The sequence below is a fragment of the Narcine bancroftii genome, chromosome 4, assembly GCF_036971445.1.
Source record: "Narcine bancroftii isolate sNarBan1 chromosome 4, sNarBan1.hap1, whole genome shotgun sequence".
NCBI classification, from domain to species: Eukaryota; Metazoa; Chordata; class Chondrichthyes; order Torpediniformes; family Narcinidae; genus Narcine; species Narcine bancroftii.
This window is the reverse complement of record NC_091472.1, coordinates 288,526,092-288,550,629: the sequence shown is the minus strand read 5'-3', so window position 1 is coordinate 288,550,629 and position 24,538 is coordinate 288,526,092. Positions and strand designations below refer to the sequence as shown.

Genomic DNA, 24,538 nt, shown 5'->3' with positions numbered 1-24,538 from the left:
AGCAACCTCTTTTCTCGCTGCAGCTCCCTGCCTAGCACTTTACAGATAATAATGGGTTGCTTAAGAGATGCCACCATATTGTTTACTGGTCAATTTTCAACACTTGTGGCTTATTTTTGATCTTGAAAAATTTTCAGCAATGGGAACAAATTGTGCCTGTCTTGTATGAAAATGATACAGCTTTGTTTATTTTTCAGATATTAAGAATTTACAGCTTTTTGAACATTTCTGGAGTTTCTTTGCTTCAGGAAGCTTGCTATTATTCTAACCATTGAAAACTGCATTTCTGGAGTGATTTTTAAAGATGACAGTGCTTGCAATTCGAAAGCTCTTAAGACGACATTCCTTGCGTTGGAAACTCATTCTTGCAGCTCTTGTGTTCATTACATTTTTATTTCTGATGCATAGGGAAGTAGTTGAGAGCACCACACAAGAACCATGGCTGAAAGAAATTGCCATGAAAAAAGATAAAGTAATGAATATGATGATGGGAGCAGTGAACAATTTAAGAGATGCAATTCCCAAAATGCAGATAGGAGCACCTGTCAGAGAGCAAGGGTCTTTAGACTTTGAAAAGCCTTGTTTGCCTGGATATTATACTGCAGCAGAATTGAAATCCTTCATGGAGCGACCATCCCAGGATCCAAATGCCCCTGGTGCTAGAGGAATGCCGTATAACACTGATGACCTTTCTCCAGAGGAACAGAAAGAGAAAGCTCAAGGAGAGCAGAAACACTGCTTCAATGTATTTGCAAGTGACCGAATTTCATTACATAGAGATCTTGGACCTGACACGCGGCCACCTGAGTATGCTTACTTTGTGATTTGTTTTGCTTTCCTCTTTTCAGTAATTAGTTTAATTTTGACCTAGTTGGTATTCACTTTTAATAACACAAGCAGAACAATTTAAATATATTTTAAGTATTCTGGTTTCAGATTTTATAATAAAATGGATATAAAAGCATTTGGTAATACAAAATCAGTGCAAAATTTATCATTTGCAACTGAAATTAATTTTGAGGTGGCAAAGGTCAGGGAGAAGTGGTGGGCAAAGCGGGGATTAGAACCATAGAACGTTACAGCACAGAAACAGGCCCTTTGGCCCTTCTAGTCTGTTCCAAACCATTTTCTTTTTGCCTAGTCCCACTGGCCTGCACCCATAGTCCATGCCCCCTCCCATTCGGGTACCTGTCCAAATGCACAGAAGTAAAATCACTGAAGAAGTGTGAAACCTCTAATTCTGTATAATTGGATATCTAATCTAAACTGCCAAATGCTCATTTAAATAAGTTCATGTTACTATAATAGAGTTCCTATTTTATGAAGATTTTAAATGTATACTTGCTAATGGCTGTTACATTTGCTGCTTGAAATTATGTACAAATCTCATTTATAAAAACTTGTGCAATTCAAAGACCAGATACTTGAAATCTTTGCTGTGTATCCTGATGTTCTATAATGTGACTTTGTGACTTTAACACAAATATATTTTTTCATGAATATCCTTCAAATATTTTGTATTTTCTGTCCAGATGTATTGAGCAAAGGTTTAAGAGATGTCCTCCTTTGTCCACCACAAGTGTGATTATTGTGTTCCACAATGAAGCGTGGTCTACCCTGCTCAGAACGGTTTTCAGTGTAATGCATACATCACCTGCTCTGTTTTTAAAAGAGATAATTTTGGTTGATGATGCAAGCACAGATGGTGAGTTTGAGCTTTATTTCTGTATGATGTTGTGCACTTGCTTTCCTTTTGTCACTTGATGCTCTGAGAACTGGGGGATGGTTAACCGATGGCAGAAATTATGGCATTGGTTGACAAAGAACTTCTGCTCTCGGAGGCTGTAGTGCAAATGGAGCATGTAACCCTAAGACTATAAAAACACCAGAGCAAAATTGCCCATTTGGCCAATCAACTCTGCTCTGCCATTCAGATCATGACTGACCTATTTTTCCTCAACCCTATTTTCCCACCTTCTCTCCATAACCTTTAACACCCTTACTGATCAAGAACCTAATAACTTTTGCTTTAAATATACCCAGTGCCTTCATCTCCACAGCTGTCTGTAACAATGATTTTTCTCTAAGGAAATTTCCCTTAATAAAAGGGACATCCTTTTAATCTGAGACTGTGCCCCTGGTTCTACACTCTCACAATTGGAAATGTCTTTTGCGGGATCATTTTATCCAGATCATTCGATATTCTGTAGGTTTCAATGTGATACCCCTTCATCTTTCTAAACTCCAGCTCCAGAGTCCAAACACTCCTCATATTAAAATCCTCTAATATCTGGGATCATTCTCGTAAACCTCCTCTGGGCCCTCTCCAATGCCAGCACATTCTTTCTTGGATACAAGGCCGAAAACTGCTCACAATATTCCAAATGTAGTCTGACCAATGCCTTAAAGCCTAAGCGTTACATCTTCCCTTTTCTATTTCTAGTCCTTTTGAAATGAATGCTAACATCACATTTGCTTTCTTAACTCCCGACTCGATCACCTTTGAGGAGTCCCAGGTCCCTTTGAACAGTGAGGAAGACTTTCAAAGCTTGTGGAGAGATTTAGGCTAGCTGGAAAAAAATGGGTTACAAGATGGCAGATGCAATTTAATGCAGACAAATGTGAGGTGTTGCACTTTGGAAGGACAGATCAAGGTAGGACCTATACTGTGAACAGTAGCGCACTGAGGTGTGTGATAGAACAGAAAGGTCTGGGAACACAGATGCATAATTCCCTGAAATTGGCTTCACAGGGAGATGCAGTCATAAAGAGAGCATTTGTACATTAAGTCTTCATAAATGAAAACATCGAGTATAGGTGTTGGAATATTATGATGAAGCTGAATAAAACATCGGTGAGATCAAAACTGGAGGATTATGTGCTGTTTTGGTCACCTAACTACAGGAAGGATGTCAATAAGATTAGAAGAATTCAGAGGAGATTTTCTAGGATGTTGCTGGGACTTGAGGATCTGAGTTACAAGGAAAGGCTAAACAGGTTAGGATTTTATCCCCTGGAGCACCGAAGAATGAGTGGAGATTTGATGGAGGTGTACAAAATCATGGGGGGTAGATAGAATAAATACAACCAGGCTTTTTTTTCCACTGAACTTAGGTGAGATGAAACGTAGATGACGGGTCAAGGGTTCAAGGGGAAAAGTTGGGGGAATGAGGTTCCAGACAAATTGGTAAATTCAGGCTTAATTTTGACCTGAGCAAAATTTGGACAAGTTAATGGAGGGGAGGGATATGGTCTGGGTACAGGTTAGTGGGACTAGGCAGAAAAATAGTTCTGCACAAACTGGAAGGATCAAAGCATGGGTTTCTATGCTGTAATGTTCTACAGTTTATTATTTCTGCTTTCTGAAAGTTCTCCCAATTTAGAAAATAATTATTGCTTCGACAAGGTGCAGAATGATACATTTCCCCATGTGTATTCATCTATAACTTCTTTGTTCATCCTTTCAATCTGTCCCAAGTCACTCTCTGCTTCCTCAACTCTAACTACCCCTCTACCTATCTTCATATAATCTGCAAACGTGTCACAAAGCCATCAATTCCATCAACCACGTCATTAAATGTGATATGAAAGGCTATAGACCCAACACTGATCCCCATGGAAAACGCCCCCTTATTTCCCACACTTTGTCTACAGTTAATCAGTCAATCTTCTATCCACATTTATAATTTGAAATATTTGCTGTTGAACTGTAAGATAACAAATTATTTCTATCTGCAGATTACTTAAAAGAAGAATTGGATAATTTTTTAAAGCCATTTCAGATAGTTAAAGTTGTACGTCAATTGGAAAGGAAAGGGTTAATAACTGCAAGATTGCTGGGAGCATCTGTAGCCACAGGAGAGGTCTTAACCTTCTTAGATGCACACTGTAAGTTGACCACTTTAGCATTTGTAAGTTTATTTGGATTAGTTATTTAAAAGGTGAAATTTCAGACTGCTTTAAATTTTACAATATTGGAGGAAACCAGATACATGAGAGTTAAAATTCAACAATATTGCCTAATGCAAGATTTTTACATTTAGTTTTATTTGTTTATCTCAATTAAATTATGTATTTTTAAAAAAACCTTTTCTTTCTTATTTTCCCAGCTTACCCCTTTCCATGTGGAAAGATGCTTTATTTATTGATCAGTTTTGTGAGTCTTTAAATTTAAGTAGAGTTTATTGTCAGTACTGCTATGAACTAATAAATGTTGTTATGAACTAACCAAGTAACAGCAATGGAAAATTCACCAGATGATGGTAAATTCAAAATAATAGTTTTTATTAAACTATTATTAACATTTCTTACTTAACTCTAAACTTGCCCTCACTATGCACATTATACCATTATAGTTTAGGCAGTCAATTGAAAAGTCCATTTTAAATTTAAAATTCAGCATCAAACATCTAATGTTGAACTTGAAGACTTTTAAATTTTTAGTTCAGATGTAATTCTGAAACAATTTGCAACATCACCTCTTCAGACCTCTTTAAATTCACAAATTTCTTGATGAATTTTTTTTCCAGAGAAATTTCTTCATACGAGTGATTTCACAAACTCCCTCTGAGCTACGGAGTCTGTTTACACAATGATTTCTTTCTTAATCAAAAGTAACCATTTTTTTCCATGGACGCACACGGCTGCCCTCTTGGAAGCAGTTGGAGTGGCTATTTCTTTATAAATATCAATTTTAGTGTCCTTTCATTAACGAAAACGCTGGTGGCCTTTCTTCTTTTAAAGGAATTGGTGGCTGCTTTTTCAATCCTGTCAATACGGGATGGGCTTCTCTTCAACTGACCCAAAATGTGTCTAATTTCAATAATTTATTTCTTGCAAATCTCTCATGTCACATGGTACGACATCATAACTATCTTTGAAGTTTCTTCTGAACCTTTTAACATCTTCATGCTAAAAAGCATAATTTAATCTTTGTCTTCCCAAACTTAAAATCAAAGTAATTGCTTCTGTTTGTTTCCAAGTTGTCTGGATTTGATCAACAAGTGGCTTCCATTGTACTGCTTATCCCAGAAACTATCACCAAATCTTTCATCGATGTCTGGAACTGTAGTCACAGCAGACTTCTGTCTCTGAGATGTCAGCTGACACCATCAAAGAATCTGTTTAAAATGCAAATGTGTTTTGTTTGTGCCCCCTGAAACCAAACCCACAAAATAACCTTACTCAGACATATTAAATATAATTTAACATTAAACTAAAGATTAATCACAAGTACAGTTTTGTCACAGTACACTCATGTCATCACATATAATCCTGTGACTCTTTATTGTCCTCTTAGTCATCTTTAATTTTGTCATCTGGAAATGAAGCAGTTAATGCTGCAGTGATATCTATGGAAGAAGTGGTAAATCTTTTATCATTGGCTTGCTAAGAAACCATCAAAGCTTTGAGCTAAAATTGATTTCTTGCCATAGTATTCTGAGATTGCTTAAATAATAAACTATGGTAAGTCGAATGGAATTGTATACTGTCAGTTAGATGTTTACCAAGAATCTGTAAAGCATGGGCGTTAATATATTGGCACACTTTACTCCCGCAGGTGAATGTTTCAATGGGTGGTTGGAACCTTTGCTGAACAGGATTGCTGAAAATAATACTGCTGTGGTGAGCCCTGATATTGTCAGTATTGACATGAAAACCTTTGAAGTGGTGAAACCAAATCCATATGGAAAAAATCAGAACAGGGGTAACTTCGACTGGAGCCTGACATTTGGATGGGAGTCCCTTCCTGATCATGAGAAACAAAGAAGAAAAGATGAAACTTTTCCAATAAAGTAAGTTTAAATTTTCAAAAAGTAATTGAATGTAACCTATTATCATGACTGATATTCAACAACTACAGCATAAACACTTGTGTCACAGGAAAAAAAGATGAAGCAACATTTGGCACCTATCCAGGACAACTGAAAATCCTCATTTTGAATGCGGTTTTAAAGTTCAGGTTAATTTATCATCCAATTGTGCCAGTCCATCCCAGTGAAACCATGTTCTCCAATCCACCATGCAGAAGAGTGCAAATCATGTGTACAGACAAAAGATATATACAGTAAATATATGCATAAATTAAAATAAACAATAAATAGAATGATGGAGAGATGTTTCAGCTGTCTCACTGCCCATGGGAAGAAGCTGTTTCTTAGTCTGGTGGTTCTCTGATACATTTGTATCCTTTTCCTGACTGGAATAGGTGGAAGACGCTGCATGCAGGGTTGTAGGGGTCCTCCCTGATTTTGTGTGTCCTCTTTAAACAATGGGTAAAACTCATTGGTGGGGGGAGGGCATGGTGACCTAGATGATTTTTTTCCCCTGCTGCTTTTAAGGATCTGTGGCTTGACCTCCAATCTGATGTTCTACAGTACCACTCTGTGATGCAGTCGGCCAGGATGCTCTCAATTGAGTTCCAGTAGCCTTGCCTGCCTCAGCTTTCTAAGGAAGTGCAGTTGCTGTGGTGCCTTCCTGACCAGTGAAGAAGTGTGTGTCCAGGACAGGTCATTTAATTGGACTCTGACGAACTTGGTGCTCTCCACTTTCTCCATTATTAAGTTATTAATATGTAGTGGAGTTTGTTGTCCCTGGTCCTTAAGTTCCTAATCATCTCCTTTCTCTTTCCATGTTGAGACTCTGGTTGTTATTCTCTCACCATTTCACAAGACATTCTACCTCTTCTCTGTAATGCGACTCCAGGTCAAGTCACCTTTATTTATCATTCATTCCATGCTCGCATAATAAAGATGAGATGGGGGGGGAGGAGAAAGAGAGGAAAACTCTTGCCCAATTTGGACATAAGGGCTTGAGTACTACAGTACCTCCTACCAGATGGCAGAAGGGAGAACAGTTTACATGAGGGGTGTGTGGAGTCCTTCACAATGTTTGTTGCCTTTTACCTGCATCAAGTGTTGTAGATGTCCTTCATGGTAGGGAGAGGGCCCCCAATGATCTATTCCAATGTCTCACTATCCTCTGCAGAGTCTTGCAGTCTGAGGTGGTGCAGCTTCCAAACCAGGTGGTGATGCAGTTGCACAGTATGCTCTGTTGAATATAGTGAGGATGGAGGGTAGGAGATGAATTTTCCTCAGCCTTGACAGGAAGTAGAGGCGCTGCTGGGCTTTCTTGGCTATGGAGCTCGTGTTATGGGACCAGGTGAGATTCTCCATCAAATGCACTCCAAAGAACTTGATGACCTCCAGGGTCAAGCTGTCTATGGTTGGGCCTGAAACGTTGGCAGTATATCTTTGTCTCCTATAGATGCTGAAAAGACCAGCTGAGTTCCTCCCGCATTTTGATTTGTTTACCTTGGAGTACACTTGATCTAGTGTGTTTTCTCTTTTCTGGTGGCAAGGTTAACATGCTGTTGAAAGAGTAGTGGAACAGTTTTCAGGTTGATGATGTGATTAAAGTTGCCAGCTACAATCATGCAATCATCAGGATGGAATGTCTGGGCTACCCAGATGGCAACATAAAGTTCCTTCATTGCTTCACCATCATTTTCTGAAGGTGGAATGTAAACTGTGGCAATCAGCATGAAGTGAATTTCTTGTGTAGGTAGAAGGGTCTGCATTTCACCATCAGCTAATCTATCTCTGCTGGGAAGGTATTTACAAGAGACATCAATGCACCAGTTAGTGTGACTTTTATCCGGATACTTCTTAAAATGCAGCTCCTCCACCCTTTCAGTCAGTAAATTTCTGACCACCACTGCATGTTGAATGAGGTTTTTTCAAATCCCCTATAATCCTCCTATTAATTCATTTTAAACCATGTCTGCTAGTTACTAATATGTAGAAATGAGTTGTTATTGTTTACCTTCTTGTAGTCTTTTCACTTCATTATGTATTCTGTTTCTCTAATCCAGACAGTCTCTTGCATTTATAATTCTCCATATCTGGCAACATTCTCTAAATCACTCGGTACACTCTTCAGTGCTATATTCTCATTCCTCTAGTCTAGTGTAATGACCAGAACATTGAATACCATTTGAGCTGTGCCCTAACAAATATTCTGTATTCTCGGATACTCTTTCAGTTCAATGCCAGATGAGGCCAGGGATAAAACCATACGGTATAGTACAGGCCATTTGGCTCAGGATGTGCTGACCTATATTTTAAACCTACTCCATGTTCTCTACCTCACTTTCATAACCCTCAATTTTTCTTGCATCCAAGTGTCTTTAAAATTACCCCATTGTACAATCCTCCACTACCACCCCAGACAATGTATTCCAGGCATCCACTGCCTTGTGTATTTTTTTTAAAAAAACAACCTTACCCTTGAGGTCTCCCCTGAATTTTCCTTGCCTCTGCTTAGACAGTTGTCCTCTGGCATTTGCTGCTGTTGCCCTGTGGATAAAGGTGCTGGTTGTTCACTGTATCTATAGCTCTCATAATCCTGCAGACCTCTAAATCACCTCTTATCTTGCTTTGCTCCAAAGAGAAAAGCCCTAACTCTGTTAACCTTGCCTCCATAAGACACATTCTCCAATCCAGGCAATATCCTGGTAAATCTCTTCTGCCCTCTCTCCAAAGCTTCCACTTTCTTTCCGTAATGAGCAGTATTCCAAGTGTGATCTACCCAGAGCTTTATAAAGCTGCTAATCTGAGGCGCCTGCAAGCTCACACCAAGACACAAGAGCAACTTATCTGTGAACTACTCTTTGCAGACGATGCCGCTTTAGTTGCCCATTCAGAGCCAGCTCTTCAACGCTTGACGTCCTGTTTTGCGGAAACTGCCAAAATGTTTGGCCTGGAAGTCAGCCTGAAGAAAACTGAGGTCCTCCATCAGCCAGCTCCCTACCATGACTACCAGCCCCCCCACATCTCCATCGGGCACACAGAACTCAAAATGGTCAACCAGTTTACCTATCTCGGCTGCACCATTTCATCGGATGCAAGGATCGACAACGAGACACAACAGACTCGCCAAGGCAAATAGCGCCTTTGGAAGACTACACAAAAGAGTCTGGAAAAACAACCAACTGAAAAACCTCACAAAGATTAGCGTATATAGAGCCGTAGTCATACCCACACTCCTGTTCGGCTCCGAATCATGGGTCCTCTACCGGCATCACCTACGGCTCCTAGAACGCTTCCACCAGCGTTGTCTCTGCTCCATCCTCAACATTCATTGGAGCGACTTCATCCCTAACATCGAAGTACTCGAGATGGCAGAGGCCAACAGCATCGAATCCACGCTGCTGAAGATCCAACTGCGCTGGGTAGGTCACATCTCCAGAATGGAGGACCATCGCCTTCCCAAGATCGTGTTATATGGCGAGCTCTCCACTGGCCACCGTGACAGAGGTGTATCAAAGAAGAGGTACGAGGACTGCCTAAAGAAATCTCTTGGTGCCTGCCACATTGACCACTGCCAGTGGGCTGATCTTGCCTCAAACCATGCATCTTGGCGCCTCACAGTTCGGCGGGCAGCAACCTCCTTTGAAGAAAACCGCAGAGCCCACCTCACTGACAAAAGACAAAGGAGGAAAAACCCAACACCCAACCCCAACCAACCAATTTTCCCTTGCAACCGCTGCAACCGTGTCTGCCTGTCCCGCATCGGACTTGTCAGCCACAAACGAGCCTGCAGCTGACGTGGACATTACCCCTCCATAAATCTTTGTCCGTGAAGCCAAGCCAAAGAAGAAGAGACATTAACTCATGGCTCTTGAATATTCAACCCCCATTAGCCTTCTAATTTCCCTATCAACATGTGTGGTGATCTTGAGAGACCTGTGGATTTGGACCCCAAGGGCCCTCTTTTTTCACACTGTTAAGAAACCTTCCATTAATCATGTACTATACTTTCAAGTCTGACTATCCAAAATGCATCTCTTCACACTTATCTAAATTGAACTCCATCTGCCACTTTTTTTCCCAACTCTGCATTCTGTCTATATCCTGTTGTAACCTATGACAACCTTCTATACTATCCACAACACCTCCAACCTTCATGTCATCTGCAAACTTATTTACCTATCCTTCTAATTCTTTGTCCAGGTCACTTACAAAAATATCAGGAATTCCAGAACAGATCCTTGCAGATTTCCACTCATCACTGACATTTAGGCAGAATACATTCCATCTATTTCTACCCTCTGCCAATTCTGAATCCATGCAGTCAAGTTTCCATGCCTTGTTACTTTAACGAATCTACCATGGGGGATCTTGTCAAATGTCGAAATAAAATCGATTGTATCTACTGCCCCGACTTCATCAATTTCTTTTGTTAGTTCCTCAAAAAAAAATTTCAATTCCCCTCAGTAGGCAAGATCAGCCCCACATAGAGCCATGCTGATCATCCCTGAAAAAGCTGTGCTTCTCTAAATGCTTGCCAATCCAGTCCCCAAGAATCCTCTCCAATAGTTTGCTCCCCCACTGACCTAAGACACACTGGTCCCTAATTCCAAGGATTCTCCCTATTTTTTTTTTTTAAACAAAGGGATGATATTTGCTTATCTCTAATCCTCCGGTACCTACCCTGTGGCCAGGGAGGATGTGAAGATCATTGTTAATGCCCCAGCCAACTCTTCCCTTGCTCTCCTTGAACAGCCTGTCTACCCAGGGATGTGCATTCTAAAATCTTTCTTGTGGCATAAAAATGTCTCTTTTTCCATTTGTGAGTGAGTACATCCTCATAAAACTAAGGAGGAAGTGATCAAGTCTCCAAATCTGCAAGATATTAGGCATAAATTAGTTGATATTTTGTTGGGGGACCTTCGTTTGACAACAGCCTCCTTGAATCCAAGAAGAGAGGTGTATAACATACTGCGTCTTTCTCTCATTTTACAGGTCACCAACATTTGCAGGTGGGCTATTTGCTATCTCTAAGCAATACTTTGAACACATAGGTGCTTATGATAAGCAGATGGAAATATGGGGTGGTGAGAACATTGAAATGTCTTTCAGGGTAAGTATTTGGTTTGTTTTATTTTGATACTGTGCATGAAATTCTCAAATTGGAATACTTAGAAACCTTGTTTAAACAAGAGTCTGCAGATGCTGGGGTTGAGTGCAATCCACAAATGCGCTGGAGAAACTTGGCAGGTCACACAACATCCGTAGGAAGAAAAGGATAATCAAGGTTTTGTTCTATATTCAAATTCTAGCTTTTAAAATGGAATAGCATCACAAGTTAGAAACCTTGTGATGCTATTCCATTTTAAAAGCTAATATTTTGAATTGGAATATGGAAACTTTAAATTGAGGACTTCATCTGGTTGTTGTGGGGAAATTGTGCACTTTAAATGTTCAATTTGAGTCTCATAAAGTTATTGTAGGGTTTACCTTGGCCATCTTCATTGGGACTGTGTTCAGTTGGTTGGAATTTGCATTTAAGCTACTTAAGATGAACATCAAAATATTCAAGTAGCAAGTGTTTTTTTTTGTGGTGCTAAATTCAATTCAATGATTTGTTGGGATGATGTATGCAATTGCAAGTATTCAACTTTTGCTAAATAAGAAGCACTTTTTTGTGTTATTATCTTTTCATGTATGAGAAAGGGAAGTCAACCAGATTTAAAAGTATTCATTAATTTAATTGTAAAAACACAAAGCTGGAGAGACTCTGGTCAAGCAGTGTACTTTGTATAGCAAAGGTAAAGATACATAACCAATTGAGCCCTTCATTAAAGTATGAGCAAAATGGTGGCAAGTGCCCGAACAAATTGGTTGGGTGGGGGAAGGGGGAAGGGAAAAGGATCACAGTCCCACAGGCAGGAGGTAATGAGTGGATAAGGGAGTTCTATACCTGTAAATAAGGGGAGATGGTAAGGCTCTGTGAATGGAGAGGGAAAGGGATAGGGAAGAGAGGGAGAGCAGCAGGAAGTAGTCTAGCAGAAACCAGAAGTCCATGTTAATGCCATCCATTTGAGAGTGGAAAATTAGGTGTTGCTTCTCCAATTTTCAGGTAGTCTTGGTTTGACAATACATGAGGCCATGGACAGACATGTCACCACTGGAGTGGGGCACAGAGTCAAAATGGTTGGCCACTGGAAAATCTTGGTCATTGATTCAGACACCGTGACCTCCCAGATTGTGTCTAGTCTCTCCGACATAGAGAAAGCCACAGTGGGAGCACTGGATACAGTGGATGGCTCCTGTGGATACATAAATGAAGTGTTGTTTCACTTGGTAGAACTGTTTGGGGCCTTGAATAGTGGTGAGGGACTAGGTATGTGTGCAGGTGTGGCACTTTCTGTGGCTCAGGAGAGGTGCTAAGGGGGCAAGGGATTTATAGAGGGAGTGGTCCCTATGGAAGAGGGAAGAGAGGGGTAGATGTGTCTGGTGGTGGTGACAGAAATTACAGAGAATATGTTGGGTGTGGAAGTTGTTGCAGTGGGAGGGGTGACCTTTTTTTTGAGACCAGGAGCAGAGGGGGCCACATTTTTGGAAGAAGGAGGACATTTCCGATGATCAGGACTAGAAACCCTTCTCTTGGGAATAGATACCTCAAAGACAGAAGATTTAAGAGAAAGGCACAGAATTATCCAGGTCAATCCATTATTTCGGTATGCTCCTGGCCCACAGACCTAGGATCATTTTTGCCTAAATTCCATTTTTCACCCCAGTCCCTACCTACATCCATGAGACCTTGCCTGCCCTCCATCTCTTCAATGACTTCCAATTCCCTGAATTTGTATGGACGTCCAACCTCTTTACACTTGCATCTCTCATACAGAAGATCTCAAAGCCCTTTGTTTCTTTTTTGACAAGAGATGTAACCAGTCCCCACTCTATCACCACCCTCCTCCATGGGGCAGAACTTGTTCTTGCCCTTAACAACTTCTCTTTTGACACATTCCATTTTCTACAAATCAAAGGAGTAGCCGTGGGTTCCTGCATGGATCCCAATTATGCTTTCCTGTTTGTGAGCTTTGTGGAGCAATCCATGTTCCAAGCCTACACAGCCAAAGCCTCTCAACTCTTTCTCTGCAACATTGATGACTACATTGGCAATGCCTTATGTACCTGCGATGAGCTTGTCAACTTTTTTCACTTTGCTGCTTACTTTCACCCCAACCTCAAATTCACTTGGTCCATCACCAGCAACACTCTCCTTTCTACTGACGTTACTTTTTAAAAAATATATAAACAAACCTACCAACTCCCGTAACTAAAAACATACAAATGCTGGAGAAACTCAGCAGGTCAAACAGTGCCTTTATGTAGCAAAGGTAAAGATACATCACCAACATTTTGAGCTGGAGCCCTTCAAGGTGTGGGGGAACATGAGAGATGGCTGAACAAAAGGGGGAAAGGGGGGTGGTGAGGGTGGGAGATGATAGGTGAAGAGGACAGGGAGGACTGCAGGAAGAGGGGGAGGAGTCTAGCCTAGTTGGAGAGACACAGTAGGAACTGGAAATACTACTGGGGGGTGGAGGAAGGAAGTGTAATGTGCGTCGAAAAAACCAAAGACTTACTTGAAAGATAAATTAGGAAGCAACTTGAGTTTACCAGAGGGAAGTAACCTTGAATATGTGATTACAGATACAATGTTAATCAAAAGATTTATAAAAAATATGTATATTAAACTGCAAGAAAAGGAGAATGAGGAAACAAATGGTAAAACTAAACAAAAATGGGAACAAGATTTAAATATAAAGATAAAAAAAGGAAACATGGGAGAAGTTATGCACTGGAACGATGAGAAATACAATAAATACGAGGCTGCGTATGATACAATATAATTGGTTACACAGACTATACATTACACCGCAAAAGTTAAATAAATGGGACCCAACAGTATCTGATAGATGTTTTCGATGTAAAAAAGAAAGGGGAACAACAATTCATGCAATCTGGACATGTGAGAGAGTAGAAAAATTTTGGGATGATCTCAATCAGATATTAAATAAAATAACAGAAAACAATATACCAAAGAATCCAGAGATCTTTCTCCTAAGTAACATAAAAAATAAAGAATTTGGAATTGACTTGGAAGATGCACAAAAAAGATTTGTCAAGATAGCCCTAGCCGTAGCAAAAAAATGTATTATGTCAACCTGGAAATTGGAAGATAATTTGAAAATACAACAATGGTATATAGAAATGAATAAATGTATTCCATTAGAAAAAATAACATATAGTTTAAGAAATAATATTGAAATATTCGAACAAGTATGGGAGCCTTACATTAAATACAATAGCGAAAACCTACCGGGAACAAACATTACCTAAGTTGATGGAAGGAGAAGAAAAGAAAAGAATGGACTCAGTAGAATTTCTGGTGTATTTTTGTTGAATGACAACATTGTCTAACTGAATTAATGCAACCTAGATTGTATACCTAAAATGGATGAGAGGGGGGGGGGTGGGGGGGTGGCTTGGGAGGAGGGAGGGGGGAGGGAGAAAAAGTCACTGTAAATGTGTGGAAAAGAAAAAGTGTATATCATGGCTATTGTGATTTATGGTGTGAAAAATAAAAAATTTAAAAAAAAAAAAAAAAAAGGAAAAAACCAAAGACTTGTTGATCCAAACCAAGGCTTTTATTAACTATAAGACTGGAGCATATCACAAGTAGGTCAACCAGTCCAGAATGACCTGGTCTGGCTAGGAGCAATCCTTTAAGACCTGCCAGTACGTGTGGCTACACTCTCAACCAATCACAGTCATCCTACACTACCATCTGTACATATGTACAAATACACATTGGTGATAGATCTGTACTATCACATTCACCCCTTCTTTGAGAACTGACCCCAGGGTGAATGGTTAGGGGCTGTACTGGTCAGGGGGTCTAACCATCCGGCGTGACCACCGTGGCGCCGGGATTGGGGTCGCCGGAGTTGTGTCACCGGCAGACATGCAGGATGCGGCCACTGCTTTGCTCAATTCCCCAACGCCATTGTCGACAGTCTGGCCTGAGCTGGTGGGGTGTTGCTGGTCCCTCTGTTCAAGCACATGAACTGGGGGAGAAGGAATTGTTGGAGATTAGGTTAAAGGCACTGCTGCATCTGATCCGGCTTGGGCTAGGTCCCTTACCGAGACTGTGTCCTCCCGTCGTCTGGTAAAAGCCTTGGTTTGGATCAACAAGTCTTTGGTTCTTTCGACGCACATTACAATTTTATTAACTAAAAGACTGGAGCATATCACAAGTAGGTCGACCAGCCAAGAATGACCTGGTCTGGCTAGGAGCAATCCTTTAAGACCTGCCAGTAGGTGTGACTACACTCTCAGCCAATCACAGTCATCTTACACTACCATCTGTACATATACACATTGGTGATAGAATCCGTACTATCACAGGAAGGCAAGCTGATTAGTGGAATGCAGTGAACTCTATGTTCATGCCTTGGGGTTGGAGAATGCCCATGAGCTGGCAGTGGAGGGAAGTAGAGCGGAAGGCAACTTGGCTGTGGAGTTGAGTCTGGGTGAGTACATGGTTGTAGAGCTTGAGAGCAGCAGGGGTGACAGATAGGGAGTAGTGAGAGAGAATCCAACAGAACTCCCTGAGGAGAACAAAGGCAAACCTCTTCAGGGTAGGCATCCCTTGGAGAGCTTTCGCAGAGCTGTTGCAGTAATCAGAGGTAAAACACAGGATTCTGTATTTGTGTGTGTTTTTTCACTTAACCACGGTATCAACAGAATCCTGTGTTTTACCCCCAACTCCCATAACTACCTCAACTACACTTCCAGTACCCTACAAGGATTCTATTCCTCTCAATTCCTCCATCTCTGTTGAATTTGTTCACAATATAACTTCTTCCAGCCCAGATTATACAAAATATCTTCTTTTATATTAAAACAAAATGTGGCTTCCCCTCCACCATGATTAACCCAGTCCTTGCCCACATCCTCTTCATTTCCCACTCATCTGCCCTGGCCCCCTCTGCCCCCGACGTAACAAATGCAGTATTCCTCTTGTCCTCACCAACCACTGTACCATCCTCTGCATGCAACACATTATCCTCGGTAATTTCTACAACGTGATCCCACCACCAGACACATCTTCCCTCTCCACCCCCTCTGCCTTCCATTGGGACCGCTCCTTCTGTGACTCCCTCAAACACTCATCTCTCCCCGCCATTTGCCCCTCCCCTTCCTCTGTGGCCAAAGTAAATGCAACATTTAGTGCCCACACTGCCTCCCTCACCACCATTTGGGGCCCTAAGCAGCTCTTCCAAGTGAGGCAGCACTTGTGTATCCACGTGAGTCATCTACGCATCTGGTGCTCCCATTGCAGCCTTATCTAGATTGATGATACTGTATGGAGACTGGGAGATCGCTTTGCTGAGCACCTTTGCTCTGACCACATCAATGACCAGGATCTCCCAGTAACCAACCATTTCAATTCTGTGCCCCACTCCCACACTTGCATGGCTGTCCATGGATTTGTGTACTGTCAAACCAGGACCACATGTAAATTGGTGGAGCAACATCTAATTTTCTGTCTGGGCACTCGCCAACCAGATGGCATTAACATCTGCTAACCCACTCCTTGTTCTCCCTCTCTTCACCATCTCTTTCTTTCCTTCAGCTCTTCACCTATTCAGAACCTTTCCCACCCCTCCTCCCCCTGTTTGCTGGTGTTCCCTCTCTCCCTTATCCATATATTACCTCCTGCTTATGGGACTGTGTTCCTCCACAGGCCCCTCCTTCCCTACTATTTTGTTTGAGCAACTGGCTACATTTTCCTCCTACCTTGAAGTGCTCAAGCCCGAAACTTTGGTTATGGACCTTTATCATTGCTATATAAAGTACACTATTTGACCTGCTGAGTTTCTCCAGCATTGTGTTTTTTTACATCATGCAGAATTTTTTTAATGCAGTCTTTCATGTTTTACTCATGAATTTAATTGTGAACACATTGTATACAAAACTCTGGCTAATAAATACAGAGCAAATTTGATTTGCAATGTACTGCATTAACCATTATCGTGCATGTGCACATGGAATATTGCAAGGAATCATGGTATTGGTTTACTGTTGTACTTTAATTTACTATCACTATACTTAGCTTTTATTAAACACAGTGATACATGCTGCTGCACCAAAATAAGTAGAGAATTTTTTTGTGAAGAACATAATTCCTAACTGAGAGGATAGGAAACCATTTAATATGATTGCCTCTCGGAAGGATATAATGGTCTAACTAGCTCCAAATGTGTTTTTAAAATATCACAGTAAGCACTAAAGATTGTTCTACCTCTTTCAACATTGCCTCCTGCTGCACAAGCTATCCTGCAATTCTACTGTTGTCCTACATTTTCCCAGAACCCTCCATGCACAATGTGGAATAAATTTCAGACACTAAAAAGGTGATGAGCAAAGAGGAGAAATCTTTTTTTTGTGAGAATGATACATTTTGTCACCCCTTTATTACTGATCCTTCCAGTGCCATCATCTGTGTGAAACATGAAAACCAAAATCATCAAATCAACATGGCAAGAATGTTCAAGCTTTCAACCCGAACCATATAACCATAACAATTCCCTTCCATTTCCAAGTGTGGACGATTTGTGGTTGTGTTACATTTCCATGTATTTGTATTCTTCAAGCCAGTAACCACCTCATTACTGTAGCCAAGTTTGTGAATAGTTGTCCCTTGGAGTAAAGAAAGCTGTAGGTAGTGTAAGGTAAAACATCATGAGATGGGAATGTGCAGGGCTGTAACAAGATGTGAATGCATCCTTGTACTTACAAGATAAGAGAGACATTGATGAATTGAGAGGCAGGAAGCTAGCAGGGAAAGGATAGCAACAGTTTTAGTCATTGGACAAGTAATGATATGATGATGTTCTAAGCACATATCCAAGGGTATAAAAAATCACCATTTTGCTGATAACGGCAGAATGCATTCTCCGACTAACATGGTTAGTCGCAAGTGTTACAATCCGGTAATAAAGAACAAAGAACCCTGATTTCGACTCAGTCTGGTGTTTGTCTCACTCATTCATGAACAAAGCAGACCTAACAGTAGCCACAACTTGAACTGCTTATGGCTTGTGGCTGGCTTTGGACTGTACCATCTTGCAATAAATGTCAGTGCCCTCTGATAAATCTGTGAAATGAGACCAGGAGTTCAATTTTTTTTTTAAAAGAGGAATGTTGTATTTGTTGCAGCCCCTAATTTGAAATAGAGATTTGTTTGGTCCAGCAACTGCTGAAGAACATTGTGCTGTCCAATTTACTCCAGCAGTTGGCATAGCGTTTAGCACAATGCCTTTACAGTACTAGCAATTGGGTTCAAATCTGGCACTGTCTGTAAGAAGTTTATACATTATTCCTGTGTCTGTGTGGGTTTTCCACAGGGGCTCCTCTTTCCTGCCACCATTCAAAATGAATCTGGGGTGTAGGGTAATTGGGCAGCATGGTTTCATGGGCCAAAATGGCCTGTTACCGTGCTGTGCATCTACATTTAAATTTCGCCTTCAAGCTCTCTGCCAGCAGTGGAATCCAGAGCCGCAATGTCAGCAGAATGAGCTTGAATGGCTGTACTTTGAAATCAAATGGCACATGTGTGTGCTGAAGGGTAGGCTGTGACTGTTCAATATTGCTCTCTTTTTGGCCCATTGGACTTGTTCATTCTAGAAATGATGGGTATCAGGCTCCATTAGAAAGTGAGAAGTGAAGCTGGGATCGAGTTTTCAATCTTTGGATCCATTCTGCCATTCAGTATGTGATAGTTCAGCTTATTTTTAAATATCAAAATGTTTAGGCCATTTTGCAATTTAATGCCTTTTAACATATCCCCAATAGAAATATCCCCAGGGTGCTCATAGCAGCACATTCTGAAAGCAGTTGACAAAAGGGACTTGGAAGGATTTTGTTAAGAAAGTTGACTAAAAATATTTAAATATTGGTCATTAAATTGCAGTATTTGCTGGTCTACATTTTCAGTGTATTTTTTAAATTTTAAATGGGTTATCTGTGTGAAAACTAGTAGCAAGATATTTCATCTGTGAAGAAAGCTGCATTTCATTTGTTGGAATAAAGTTACATTGAAGCACCATAATTCATCTCAAAATTGAGAAAATATTTGCAAAGACATTGCTTCTGTAATTCTCAGAATAAATTCTCAACTGGACAAGAACAAATAATTTGTTCTTTAATGTTGGAGCCTTTTCATTTTTTTTTTAAACAAATAGGTTTGGCTATGTGGCGGACAATTGGAAATATTACCGTGTTCTGTGGTAGGTCACGTCTTCCGCACCAGAAGTCCCCATAGTTTCCCCAAAGGTACTAAAGTTATAGCCCGAAACCTGGTACGGCTGGCAGAAGTATGGATGGGTGATTACAAACAGCTATTTTACAGAAGAAATAATGAGGCAATGCAGATATTCAAAGAGGTAAGTGAAATTGAGAAAGTGAGCATGTGCCAAATTTGTTACATTTTAACTGCTGAGAAAAACTGAGCTTGCAACTGTTTTTAAGTTTTGGGTTTACAACTGAAGATTTTCCAATTAAGTAGGTAGAAGACTAAGATGGTTATTACATCTATTTTCAAATAAGCATGTTGACAAAGTGACTTTGATATAGTTCTCTGTTGCTTCATGCAATAAATTCTAAACTTTAACAGCAATAACTGAAAAGCAAAACATTGTAGAACCTAACTTGTCTTTCTTTTTCAGAATGATAGCTTTGCAATGAAACATGAAAGTCAGCACAGGCTGTGATTGTAGTTAAAAAAAAAAACACAAAAATGCTAGAGGAACTCAGCAGGTCTCGCCGTGTCCATTGGAGGTAAAGATACATAACCAATGTTTCAGGCCTGAGCTTTTCATCAAGGTATGAATAAAAAGGCTGGAAGGAGGAGGGGTGAAAATGCAGGGGGAGGATAATTGGATATGGCTTAGAGGAAAGGTGAGAATTGATCAGGGGTGAATTCAAGCACCTGCCTGCTTTTCAAGATACAAGTTATTGAGATCTCATTAAAAACAGTATCATATTGCTGTTAGGCAGACAGATTTGCCATCGGCAAATATTGCCTGAAGTGCCTCTTGGCAGTCAGGGAAAGAGAAGCAAAAGTGAATTTCCTCCAGAGTTGCTGAGTGTCCATGGATTCACCTCCAGCTCTCCTGCAGCCACATAGTTCATTCTAAACCATCAGCAACCAGAGCTCCAGATCCAAATCTCTGATACGATTAGGAACCCTTTGGCACCCACTCTCAACCCGATTCCGATACCTGGTACCCATCCAGCCAGTTTTGAGCCAGTCCACAGCCTAATGTGAGTCCCTTGACCTGACTGCAGTCTCCAGCAGCACCCAGCCTGCGTGGGTTCCTCGACTCGACTCACCAACAGCCCACCGCCTGTATGGGTCCTTCAGCCGCAGGACTCCTCACTGGTCAGCTGCTGTGGTCACTGCCCCATGGGTCATCTCCTCTGCTTCTCCTGCTTGGTGGGGGGGGGTGATCTCTCCTTTTTCTGGTGCCCTGTGCCAATCCTCTGTTCCCCCAGAGTCTGAAACTGCTCGAGGCATTTTGATCATACCTTGTTGAAGGATTCCAGACTGAAATGTTGGTTATATATCTGTACCTGCGATGGACGCTGTGAGACCTGCTAAGTTCCCCCAACACTTGAATGTTGTTAGCCACTTCCTCATTCTGGATTTCTATTTTCTTTTTACCTTGTTCACCTTCATTACTTGGTTTCTTATCCTCATGATGTCATCACTGAGATACCATTTCCAACTATTTTATTTGTACTAGGTGAAAAATGTTGATCACTGATGATTTGTTGGAGATCTGATTTTGAAATCTCATTATTTAATCCATAAAACACGACAGCAGAGTAAAGGCCCTTTGGCCCTCAATATTGTGCCAACACATATTCCTTAAAATAAAGAACTTAACCCTCCCTACCCCGTAACCCTCTAGTTTTCTTCCATCTACGTGCATGTCTAAGAGTCTCTGAAATGCCCCTAATGTTTCAGCCTCCACCACCATCCCTGGCAAGGCATTTCAGGCACCCACAATTATGTATTTAAAAAAAAAAGAAAAAAAAATTACCCCTTGATGTCTTCCCGTAACTTCCCTCCCTCACTTTATACACATGTGCTTTGGTATTTGCTATTTCTTCCCCCCCATCCTACCCCAGGAAACAGGTGCTGGTTGTCCAACCTATCTCTGCCTCTCAGAGTCTTGTAGACCTTTATTAAGTCTCCTTATCTCCAAAGGGAAAAGTCCCAGCACTGCTAATCTTGCCTCAAAGACTTGTTTTCCCAATCCAGGTAACATCCTAGTACATCTCCTTTGCACCCTCTTCATAGCTTCCTCATCCTTCCTATAATGAGGAGACCAGAACTGAACACAATACTCTGTTGTCTCAGATTTGTAGAATTGCAACATGACCTCTCCTCTTGAACTCAGTCTCAAGGTTAATAAAGTTCAGCATCCCATGGGCCTTCTTAACTCTCCTGTCAACCTGTACCGTGACCTTGAGGGATGTATGGATTTGGACTCCAAGGTTCATCTGTTCATCCACACTCTTAAGAAACCTCCACTTTAGTTCTGTGCTTTCACCCTTGAACATCTGTTTCCAATTTACTCTCTCTAGTTCCTGCCTCATCCCATCATAATTAGTCCTCCGTCAAGTCTCTGTAATGGCCATAACATGGTATTTCCACATATTGATCCATGTTCCAAGTTCATCCCCTTTATTCCTAGTGTTGAAATAGACACATCTAAATCTAACTGGTTACCTTTATGATTTGTCCCCTCCCTGTCCTTCCTCACAAACTCAGAACACATAGCCTCATGCTCTTGAACTTCTGCCCTATTCTCTGTACTCACATTCTGGTTCCCATCTCTCAGTCAAACTAGTTTAAACCCTCCCGAACAACTCTAGCAAACCTGCCTGTCAAGAATTTGGTCCATTTCCAGTTCAGGTGCAGCCTATCCTTTTCGTACCGGTCCGGCCTTCCCCAGAAGAGATCCCAAAGATCCACAGATCTGAACCCCTGCCCTGCACCAAATCTTCAGCCCCACATTCAATTGCCACAACTTCCTATTCTACCCTGTCTGGCATGTGGCACAGGCAGCAATCCCAAGATTACCACCCTTGCGGACCTGCTTTTTAGCTTTCTGTGCTCCCTCCTCAGGACCTCATCACTACTCCAATCTACGTCATTGGTCCCTATATGGACCACAACATCTGGCTGCTCACCATCCCCATCCAGAATGCTATGAAATTGATCAGAGACATCCCTGACCCTGGCACCCTGGAGGCAACATACTATCATGGAGTCTTGATCCTGTTCACAGAACCTCCTATCCACTTGCCTAATCAATGAATCCAATCATCATAGCTCTCTTTTATTTTCAACCCCCCCTTTCCCTTTTGAGCTGAGGAGCCAGCCTCTGAATCAGATGTGGCCATCACAACTTGTCTCTGATAGATCGTCCACACCCCCCACCACCACAAACAGAATCCTAAAGAGTATACTTTTTTTTAGGGGAACAGCCACAGGGGTATTTTGCACTGTCTGCCTATCTCCCTTCCCTCTCCTAACAGTCACCCAGATACATGCCTCCTGACATTTTGGGATGACCGTCTCCCTGAAGCTCCTCTCTATCACCGGCTCCTGAGTGATCCAGAGTTTATCCAGCTCCAGTCACCATTTCCTAACTTAGTCTTTCAAGAGCTGCAGCTGGATGCACCTCTTGGAGGTGCAGTCATTGGGGACAATTGTGCTGTCCCAGATTTCCCACATGCTGCATTCAGAGTATTCTCTTTTTAAATGCACTCACCTCAAGCTGGTTCCAGACCCTCACTGCTTGTGGTGAAACCACTATGTACATATTTGCCATATGTAAATGCCATGACCTTTCCTGGTTGACCCTGCTCTCACTGGCTGGCTCTTGACTCCACCCCTTTCTTCCCCATAAAGGCTGTCATGCCACAAGCCTGCCCCCAGTTTGAGTCTGGGTCAGTGTGAGTGAACAACACAGGGATGCTATCCATCTCTTGCAAATAAAAGCCTTCAGTTTCAATTACTTCAGTCTTTGTGTAATTGATCGTGCATTACAGCTCTTCTGAGTCCCTCGCTCCTCCTCTTCCAGCAATGGTCCTGAGATGTTTTAAACTTGGTTCAAACTGATGCATAACTACATGAATTTCAGTGTGTTGTCTCTATTCTGTAGCACTAGAGCATTGTCTCACGTTGTAGAACGTTGAATTCATTTGATAAGAATATTAAAAGAATTTCAGAACAATTTATCCATTCATGGGTTTAGACATCAATGGAAGGCCAGAAATTATTGTTTTAACCACCTTTGATCGATTAAAGTGTCCAGACCTGAAATGTTGACTGACCATGTCTTTTTCCGGATACTGCCTGACCCAATGAACCTTTCCTGCTTTTAATTGTTTGCTCCTATCTGTGGTGTTGTTTTTACTGAGAAGATGATGGTGGTTACCACTTTGAGCTTTTGCAGTGTGCCCTGAAAATACTCCCACAGGGTTGTTGTGCAGTTTTGACCAATTTGGAAAGGAATCATAATTGTGGGAAATGTTTAGTCAGTGATCTAATGTGCAGAGGTTCTTGGTGTGGATACTTGGGGATGGCATTGTGTACATTTGGAAAGGCATGGCCATATTGGGGACAGTCAATGTGATCTTTTTCAAGGCAGGTCATACCTTGTAAATTTGAGTTTTGAGGAGATGACAAGTGTAGTTGATGAAGGTGGGGCAGTGGCTATGTCTCCACGGACTTTAGTCAGGCATTTGACAAGATTTCCCATCGTTGCCTGAAGCAGAAGGTATAGGTACATGGGATCCATGGTGAATTGATTGCTTGGATTTTGAATTGGCTTGCCCATAGAAGCTGGATGGTGCGGTGGAAGGATGGAGGTCTGTGAACAGTGGTGTTCCACAGGGATCTGTGTTAGCAGCCATGTTGTTTATGATATTTATAAATAGCTTGAATGAAAATGTGGGTTAGTAAGTCTGTAGATGTCATGAAGATTGGTGGAGTGGTGAATGGTGTTGAGTGCTTTCAAAATATAAAAATGGGTTTGGATGCAGCCATAGGCAGAGAAATGGCAGATGGAACTTAATCAGGTCAAATGTAAGGGGAATATATAAAGTTAATGGCAGGAGTCTTAAAGTAAGGAGGCCACTAGGCCCATCGAGTCTGTTCCATAAATCTACACTAAGCTACTCTACACTAGTTCCAATTTCCAGCCTTTTCCCCATATCCCTTGATGCCCTCACTAATGAGATACTTGTCTATTTGTTATATAAATACTCCCAGTTGACTGGCTTCCACTGCTGTATGCGGCAGTGAGTTCCACAGATCCCTGACCCCCTGGCTAAAGAAGTTCTTCCTAATCTCTGTTTTAAATGGATAACTTCTAATTTTCAGACTATGACCCCTTGTCCTTGATTCACCCACCAAGGGAAACATCTTACCCGCATCCACCCTGTCGAAACCTTGCAAAATACAAAATGTCTCTGAGATCTCCTAGGATGTTCAGAGTGATCTGGGAATCTGGTCCATAGAGCCTTTAAAGTGGCCATTCAAGATGAGATGGGAAATAAGGTGTATGGTATGATTGCCTTCATTGGATTGGAGATTGAAT

The 24,538-nt window shown here is 41.3% G+C and overlaps 1 protein-coding gene across 5 annotated transcripts in view; it reads left to right on the top strand.

The window, feature by feature from the left end:
• The window catches only part of LOC138762077 (polypeptide N-acetylgalactosaminyltransferase 3-like), a 63,699-nt gene that overhangs the window by 3,410 nt on the left and 35,751 nt on the right, over nt 1-24,538 (top strand). For 4 of the 5 annotated variants that reach the window (XM_069935336.1, XM_069935338.1, XM_069935337.1 and 1 more), the window contains exons 2-7: nt 198-807; nt 1,533-1,705; nt 3,739-3,888; nt 5,561-5,795; nt 10,806-10,923; nt 19,103-19,303. In XM_069935336.1, coding sequence (XP_069791437.1) covers nt 305-807; nt 1,533-1,705; nt 3,739-3,888; nt 5,561-5,795; nt 10,806-10,923; nt 19,103-19,303 — 1,380 coding nt within the window. In that variant the 5' untranslated portion in view covers nt 198-304. The remainder of the gene's footprint in view (nt 1-197; nt 808-1,532; nt 1,706-3,738; nt 3,889-5,560; nt 5,796-10,805; nt 10,924-19,102; nt 19,304-24,538) is intronic. The other variant, XM_069935339.1, reaches the window with a different exon arrangement.